The sequence below is a fragment of the Nyctibius grandis genome, chromosome 5 (genome assembly GCF_013368605.1).
Source record: "Nyctibius grandis isolate bNycGra1 chromosome 5, bNycGra1.pri, whole genome shotgun sequence".
In the NCBI taxonomy this organism is placed as follows: domain Eukaryota; kingdom Metazoa; phylum Chordata; class Aves; order Nyctibiiformes; family Nyctibiidae; genus Nyctibius; species Nyctibius grandis.
In genome coordinates this window covers 768,105-776,394 of record NC_090662.1, presented here as the reverse complement: position 1 = coordinate 776,394, position 8,290 = coordinate 768,105, and the positions used below count along the sequence as shown (strand labels likewise).

Genomic DNA, 8,290 nt, shown 5'->3' with positions numbered 1-8,290 from the left:
CGGTGACACTGGGCTCATCAAACGAGTCCCTTGAAGAAGAGCAAACCTTGCCAGCATGAGCCAGGGCAGCGCAGGACAAAGGTCCTTGTTGGCCACGGGGGCTGCGGGGACTGGGGCAGAGTCTGCTCGGGCAAGTCCCCGGTGCCGTGCCAGCACCTCTCCCTGAGGCTCCGTCCCTCCAAAGCAGGGGACAGCCGAGTCCCCTTGGGCCAGGAGCCGAGCCCACATCCCGTGGCTGATGCCGGTGCCAGCGAGGCCAAAGGGCACGCGTCATATTAATTTTTTTATTAAATTCCGTTAGTTTTTCTCTTTATATAATAACCTTTTTTCCTCTAGGCACAATACAATACAAGGACTCTGTATGTTTGACACAATGTACAGAAACTTCAATAATCTACAACTGCTCGGGTAAGTTACAAAACCTCCGTGTGACACCAGCTACCGGCCGTTATTGTACAACAGACCACGGGGGGGGCCCGGGGGGGGGTAAGACTGTACAAGGGGCTGCACGGACATAAAACCTGGTGCTCCCATAAAAACGAGACGGGCAGAGGAGGCGGCTGAGCGTGTGGGGTGTGTGGGGGGGCTGTGGGGCCGGGTCCCATCCGGCAGCGGGTCCTGAGCGACCCTCGGGGGGAGCAAGGCCAAACCCCCCCACTGTGTCCGCACCAGCGCCGGGGGGGGGATGAGGGGCTGCGGGAGCCGTTTCTGTACCGATTCCCCCCCCTTCTGCACTGACCCCGTGACAGCAACGAGCAGGGAGGTGGCAGTGGGCTGGGGGGGGACGCGCAGACCCCGCAGCGGAGGGTCCTGCTGAGCCCCTGCTGCCCGCAGGCTCGGCCTGGGCACAAGCTGGGGGACACAGGGGGGTCTGGGGGGGGGGAGAAGGGGCCCTCCGAGGTGCTGCCCCCTCCTTCCCACAGGAGGGCTGGGGGGGGGTGACCTGTGCAAAGCGAGTGGGGGGCACCTGCCAGTGCCACTGTGCCCAGCCGTGTCCCTGCCCCGGGGACCCTCGGCTGCAGCCCAGCAGGACCCCTCGTCCTGGGGGCCAGCCTGGACCTCCCCCCCCCAACACAAGGGGACAGAGGGGACGGCACCAGGGCACCCAGGAGGCTGCAGCGTTTGGCACCTCCCGTGGGGGACATGCCCCCACCACGGACGTAGAGCCTGTGCCCAAGCAAGGACAGGGACCCTTTTGTCACAGCCCAAGCAGGCACCGGCCACATCCACATCATGGAGCCCCTCTGTGCCTGTGCACGTCTGGGGCAGCCGGGGCTCACGGGCCTGGGGGGGGTGTCTGCCTGCTGCCACCCAGGGGGGTCCCGGTGCTCAGGGGTGCCACCACCACCAACACCAGCACCCTGAGACGGGCGCGAAGGCCCGGGCAGGCTGTGGGCAGGCGCTGTGCTGCGGGGTGGGGGGAGCAGGTCGGGGGGAGCAGGGCTTGTCCCCCCACCAGGGATGCTCCGGCAGCCGTGGGGAGGACGAGGCGGGCAGCTCCCGCTTCCCCCAGCAGCACGGGGCAGGGGGAGGCGAGGGTCACCCCCTCCTGCTGCTGCGGAGAGCCGGAGCGGGGCCGTGGCGTGGGAGGGGGACACTAATTACAGGGCTCAGACAGGCCTGGGTGGGGGGGACAGAGCAGGACAGGCACCCGCCCGCACCCCCCGCCTGCTTCAACGCAACGAGTCCCTCCACGACCCCGTCCCACCAGTGTAACGCACTGCTCCTGTCCCCGGGCTGCGGGGCCGCAGGGTGCCCTGGCAGGTGGGGAGGGGACGGAGGCCATCGATCTCCTCCGCTCCGGTCAGCCCCGGTGAGGCGGGCGCTGCCTCTGCTCCACGTGCCGGGGCCCGGAGACTCGGTGCCTGGAATAGCGGCTCCTCTGGGGCAGCCTCACGCGTCCGACAGGCAGCTCTGGATGCGGTCGATCCACTGCTGGGCCAGCTGCACGTCCTGGGCGCAGAAATTGTAAACTCGTTTTGTCGTCTTCAGCTGCAGGGGAGGGGAGAGAGAGAGGAGGGGGGTGAGCGGGGCTGGGGGGCTGCACCCCCCGAGCCGGCAGCCCCGGTGCTGCCGGAGCCACGCGCCGTAGCCACGGGCTGGCTCCGTGCCACACTCACATCGAAGAAGGCTTTCTCGTCCACCGTCTTGGGGGCCCCCATGGTGGGGGTTCCCGGGGTGATGGACTCCACCTCGGCCAGGTCGATGACCCCCTTGCACTCCGTGTCCATCCGGCTGTCGTAGTACCGCAGCTGCGGGGAGAGCCCCGCGCGTGTCAGAGGGATGGAGGGACAGACCCCAGCGCCCACCCGCCCCTCGCCGCGCCCGGCCCCTCGGTACCTGGTGTTTGGTTTTATCCAGCACGAACCAGCGAGGCTTCCACGGCTTCATGAAGGCGCCTTTCTTGTACAGCGACCCCTCGTAGGACCTGCGGGAGCCAACATTAGGGGTCTGCCTGGTGGGAAAGGACCTGGGGGTGTTGGTTGATGTCGGCTGGATATGAGCCAGCAGTGTGCTCAGGTGGCCAAGAAGGCCACCAGCATCCTGGCTTGTACCAGCACTAGTGTGGCCAGCAGGAGCAGGGCAGGGATCGTCCCCCTGGGCTCGGCACTGGTGAGGCCGCACCTCGAATCCTGGGGGCAGTTTTGGGCCCCTCACGACAAGAAAGACCTTGAGGTGCTGGAGCGAGTCCAGAGAAGGGCAACGGGGCTGGGGAAGGGTCTGGAGCACAAGTGTGATGGGGAGCGGCTGAGGGACCTGGGGGGGTTTAGCCTGGAGAGAAGGAGGCTGAGGGGAGACCTTCTCGCTCCCTACAACTGCCTGCAAGGAGGGTGTACTGAGGTGGGGGTCGGTCTCTTCTCCCAGGTAACAAGTGACAGGACGAGAGGAACCGGCCTCAAGTTGCCCCAGGGGAGGTTTAGATTGGAGATCAGGGACAATTTCTTCATGGAAAGGGTTGTCAAGCGCTGGCACAGGCTGCCCAGGGCAGTGGTGGAGTCCCCATCCCTGGGGGGATTTAAAAGCCGTGTAGATGTGGTGCTGAGGGACATGGTTAGGGGTGGCCTTGGCAGTGCTGGGGTAATGTTGGACTCTGATCTTCAAGATCCTTCCCAACCCAAACGGTTCTGTGACTCTGTGACTCTGTGACTCCAGGGTGGCGCGAGGGGCTGAAGGGCCGTCGGTCTGCAGCACCCCAGCAGGGATGAGGAGCGATGCGGGGGGACTCTCTACACCACCCAGCCCCCTTCCCGGACAGGGATCCCCCCCCCGGCCCCCCAGGCCCCCCGCTGCCTGCCTGTTCTCGCTCTCGGACATCTGGAACTGGCTGTAGAGCGTGCTGGTGCTGCGGCGCCCGCCCGCCTTCCCGCTGGACGGGGTGGACGTGCTGCTTGTGTCGCTGTCGAGGCTGAGGTTGAGGGTCGAGCCCACCCCGCTCTCCTGCAGGTACACGCCCAGCGAGCGCCGGTGGTGGGAGAGGCCGGAGGACATCAGGAGGGAGCTGGGGGTCTGCGGGGGGGGGGGGCAGAGGGCACAGTGTGAGGGGGAGCACGGCCCCGCGCCCCTCGGGCACAGCCCAGCACCAGCACCCCATCACACACCCCCCATCACACACACCCCCCATCACACACCCCCCATCACACACCCCATCACACCCCCACCATCACATCCCCCCCATCACACCCCCATCACACCCCCACCATCACACAGCCCCCACCCCATCACACCCCCCCCCCCCCCAGCCTACCCTGCTGCCCTCCTGCCGTGCCTCGCTGCGCTGGGAAGCCTTGACCTTGTCCCACGTGTCCTTCCAGCGCTCCGGGACCTGCCCCAGCTCCATCTCCAGGTTGTGCAGCTCCTGTGGGGTGAGGAGGGGATTCAGGCATCATCCCAGGAGGGTGACAAGACCCCTGGGACGCTGTCCCTGCCCAGGGACTCAACCGACTGCCACCACCCCGTCCCACTGTGCCCGTGGTTCAGAATCCCAGAATCACTCAGGTTGGAAGAGCCCTCTGGGCTCATCGAGTCCAACCATTGCCCTGACACCACCCTGGCAACTAGACCAGGGCACTAAGTGCCATGTCCAGGCTTTTCTTAAACACATCCCCATGGGTCAGTGTCCCACCCCTGGGGACACCACCCCAGGAGCCAGGCTCACCTCCAGCAGTTTGGAGATGGCGTCGGGCTCCACGCGCCCGCGGTTGTCGTAGCAGGGCCAGATGATCTTGCGCTTCGTCTGGGGGGCCCCGGTGTCCTGCCGATCCGCCTCCTCCACGTGCTCGGGCTGCCCCTGCGCCAGCTCCCAGTCGTAGGACGGGCCCTCCGAAAGTGTCTCCTCCATGTAGTAATCCCACACCTTCAGGTTGGAGATGTTGCTGTAGGGCCTAAGCACCTGCGGGAGGAGCGGGGTCACGCTGGGGAAGGGCCGTGGTGGCCAGGCAGGACACGTCCCTGGCCATGCTGCAGGGACACCAGCCCTGGAGGGGTTTGAAAGCCGTGTAGATGCTGAGGGACATGGGTTAGTGGTGGGCTGGGCAGTGCTGGGTTAGCGGGTGGACTCGATGATCTTAAAGGTCCTTCCCAACCAAAATAGTTCTGTGGTTCCATGACAATCCCAGAATCAGTGAGGCTGGAAGAGCCCTCTGGGCTCATCGAGTCCAACCATTGCCCTGACACCACCATGGCAACTAGACCAGGGCACTAAGTGCCATGGCCAGGCTTTTCTTAAACCCCTTCAGAGATGGGGACTCCCCCACCTCCCTGGGCAGCCCCTTCCAATGGCTAATGACCCTTGCTGAGAAGAAATGCTTCCTAATGTCCAACCTGAACCTCCCCTGGCCAAGCTTGAGGCTGTGTCCTCTTGTCCTGTCGCTGGTTGCCTGGGAGAAGAGGCCGACTCCCACTGCGCTCCAACCTCCCTTCAGGTAGTTGTAGACTGCACTAAGGTCACCTCTGAGCCTCCTCTTCTCCAGGCTAAACACCCCCAGCTCCCTCAGCTGTTCCTCGCAGGTCAGACCCTCCAGACCCTTCACCACTTGGTCGCCCTCCTCTGCACTCGCTCCAACACCTCAACATCTCTCTTGAAGTGCAGGGCCCAGAGCTCTCACCTCCCCATCCTCGGGGGCATACATGTAGTTGAAGAAGACAGGAGCCTTCTTGTTGAGCCGGTCGATGTAATCCCAGATGGACTTACAGACCTGCGGGCTCTTCCGCTCGCCCTTCTCCTCGTACAGGAGCCCTGCGAGAGGGGAGAGGGGATGGGGCGTGACGTGGGGCAAGGCACGGGGCTGCCGCCCGCCCTGGGCCCCGCACGCTGCCCTCACCCAGCTCGATGCGCTCGTAGTCGGAGTCCAGCAGGAAGGTCCGGAAGCGGTTGGAGATGTAGTGGTAGCTGAGGAACTTCAGGTAGTACTGGCTGAACTCGAACTCCATGGGGAACTGCAGGTGGATCTGCAGGGAGCAGCACGGCTGAGACCTCGGGGGACCCGCGAACTGCAGGCTGGGCTGGCTGGGTGCCACCGTGGGGAAGGGGATGGAGGGCATCCCTGGCACCGTGGCAGGGACACCGGGACCCCTGGGTGCCGGTGGCAAGGACGTGGAGTGGCATAGAGGCTGGTTGCAGGGAGACAGGGACTCCCGGCTCTGCAGGGACACCAGGACCCCTGGGTGTGCGGGGACACTGGGACCCTTAGGTGTGTGGGGGGACAGGGACCCCAGAGTGCCAGCAGCAAGGACGTGAAGTGGCCTGGGGGCTGGTTGCAGGGACACAGGGACCCCAGAGTGCCAGCAGCAGGGACATGGGGTGGCCTGGGGAATGGTTGAGGGACTCAGGGACCCCAAAGTGCCAGCAGCAGGGACATGGAGTGGCCTGGGGGCTGGTTGCGGGGACACAGGGACCCCCGGCTCTGCAGGGACACTAGGACCCCTGGGTGTTTGGGGACACCAGGACCCCTGGCTCCATGGGGACACCAGGACCCCTGGGTGTGTGGGGACACCGGGACCCCTGGGTGTGTGGGGACACCGGGACCCCTGGGTGCTGGTGGCAAGGACGTGGAGTGGCCTGGGGGCTGGTTGTGGGGACACAGGGACCCCAGAGTGCCAGCAGCAGGGACATGGGGTGGCCTGGGGGCTGGTTGCGGGGACACAGGGACCCCAGAGTGCCAGCAGCAGGGACATGGGGTGGCCTGGGGAATGGTTGAGGGACACAGGGACCCCAAAGTGCCAGCAGCAGGGACATGGAGTGGCCTGGGGGCTGGTTGCGGGGACACAGGGACCCCTGGCTCTGCAGGGACACCGGGACCCCTGGGTGTGCGGGGACACCGGGACCCCTGGCTCCGTGGGAACACCAGGACCCCAGGGTGTGCAGGGACACTGGGACTCCTGGGTGCTGGTGGCAAGGACGTGGAGTGGCCTGGGGGCTGGTTGTGGGGACACAGGGACCCCAGAGTGCCAGCAGCAGGGACACGGGGTGGCCTGAGTGGCTCTGGAGCAGCCAGCCCCAGTGGCCTGGCGCTCGGAGCTCACCTGATGGACGCAATCCAGGAACTGCAGGAAGATGGGGGCAAAGCCGCTGCTCTGGCCGGCCAGGGTCTGGGCGCCGCGGTGGCTGAAGCGGTGGCCGAAGGACAGCCACTCCTTCTCCACGAGCAGGCGGAAGCCCTCCAGCGTCCGGTAGTAGGGGTCCGACAGCAGCTGCACCAAGGAGACCACCTGCAGGGACACGGTGGGGCTCGAGATGCTCGTGGGGATGCGGCCGCGGCGCCGGGCAGCTGCAGGGCTCCTACCTGCGTGGTGATGTCCCAGCCGTCCTCCAGACTGACCAGCACAGAGGAGCCCGTGTCCAGGAGCTCCACCACCAACACCGAGATCTGCAGGATCTTGTGGATCTGCCAACGTAAGAGCCAAGGGTCACTGGGGGGGCAGGAAACTCATTTGCTGGACGTTGGGCAAAGTGACCCCTTCTCCTGGAAGCGGCTGGGCCAAACGAAGCGGAGAGCAGGGGCTTTGCAGGGCCACGATACACAACCCCCATGTTCCCACACTGTGCGGCAGCCTTCGTCTGCAACAGCAAGGCCAGTGGGGCAGAACCACCGTGCCACGGGCAGAGCCGTGTGTCCTGAGCAGAGCTGTGGGTCCCTCCAGCAGCCAGAGGCTCCGGTCCCACAGCAGCTCCACCATGGGACCAGTCCTGCACAGCAGCAGCCACCCGGGTGACCCTGCCTGCTGCTGGCCCTGCCTCATAGCAGCCCCTTCACAGCGCTCACCGTCACACAATCACAGCACGGTTTGGGTTGGAAGGGACCTTAAAGCCCATCCAGTCCCAACCCCCTGCCACGGGCAGGGACACCTTCCACCAGACCAGGTTGCTCCCAGCCCCATCCAACCTGCCCTTGAACACTGCCAGGGAGGGGGCAGCCACAGCTGCTCTGGGCAACCTGGGCCAGGCTCTCACCACCCTCACAGCAAAGAATTTCTTCCTCAGATCTCATCTCAATCTCCCCTCTTGCAGTTTAAAACCGTTCCCCCTCGTCCTGTCACTCCATGCCCTTGTAAAAAGCCCCTCTCCAGCTTTCCTGTAGCCCCTTCAGGCACTGGAAGGTGCTAGAAGGTCTCCCCGGAGCCTTCTCTTCTCCAGGCTGAACAGCCCCAGCTCTCTCAGCCTGTCTCCAGAGCAGAGGGGCTCCAGCCCTCGGAGCATCTCCGTGGCCTCCTCTGGCGATGGGCTCACCGGACCCCGCAAGAGCCAGGTTTCAGAAGCCGCGAGACGATCGCCTGTCAGCGCCCATGCTGGCACTGGTGTGCCCGTGACGTGGTGGTGTCAGGGCGATGGTTGGACTCGATGACCCCAGAGGGCTCTTCCAACCTCATTGATTCTGTGATGATCTTAAAGGTCATTAGCCATTGGAAGGGGCTGCCCAGGGAGGTGGTGGAGTCACCATCTCTGGAGGGGTTTAAGAGAAGCCTGGACGTGGCACTTAGTGCCCTGGTCTAGTTGCCATGGTGGTGTCAGGGCAATGGCTGGACTCGGTGATCCCAGAGGGCTCTTCCAACCTCATTGATTCTGATTCTGACCTGGGACAACCACTCAGACTCCTCCAGGGACCGCAGGTAGGCGACGCTGGGGTCTGTGGAGGGGCAGCCGGGCACACAGGCCTTCATCAGCTTCTTGAAGCTGGCCTTCACCTGCCGCACGTCGAACACCTCGATGGGCACCACCTCCCAGTGCTGCAGCGGGTCCGGCTTCACCCCCTGAGGGAGCAGAGAATCAGACTCACAGACTGGTTTGGGTTGG

General features: G+C 64.8%; 1 protein-coding gene across 4 annotated transcripts in view; it reads right to left on the bottom strand.

Annotated features, from left to right (window-relative positions):
* Positions 1 to 270: 270 nt before the first annotated feature.
* SBF1 (SET binding factor 1) overlaps positions 271 to 8,290 on the bottom strand; it is a 74,317-nt gene continuing 66,297 nt past the window's right edge. For all 4 annotated transcript variants that reach the window (XM_068401659.1, XM_068401660.1, XM_068401661.1 and 1 more), the window contains 11 exons: positions 8,071 to 8,247; positions 6,783 to 6,884; positions 6,523 to 6,708; positions 5,322 to 5,448; positions 5,106 to 5,236; positions 4,157 to 4,390; positions 3,746 to 3,856; positions 3,296 to 3,507; positions 2,341 to 2,428; positions 2,121 to 2,252; positions 271 to 1,992 (listed from right to left, as the gene is read on the bottom strand). In XM_068401659.1, coding sequence (XP_068257760.1) covers positions 1,894 to 1,992; positions 2,121 to 2,252; positions 2,341 to 2,428; positions 3,296 to 3,507; positions 3,746 to 3,856; positions 4,157 to 4,390; positions 5,106 to 5,236; positions 5,322 to 5,448; positions 6,523 to 6,708; positions 6,783 to 6,884; positions 8,071 to 8,247 — 1,599 coding nt within the window. In that variant the 3' untranslated portion in view covers positions 271 to 1,893. The remainder of the gene's footprint in view (positions 1,993 to 2,120; positions 2,253 to 2,340; positions 2,429 to 3,295; positions 3,508 to 3,745; positions 3,857 to 4,156; positions 4,391 to 5,105; positions 5,237 to 5,321; positions 5,449 to 6,522; positions 6,709 to 6,782; positions 6,885 to 8,070; positions 8,248 to 8,290) is intronic.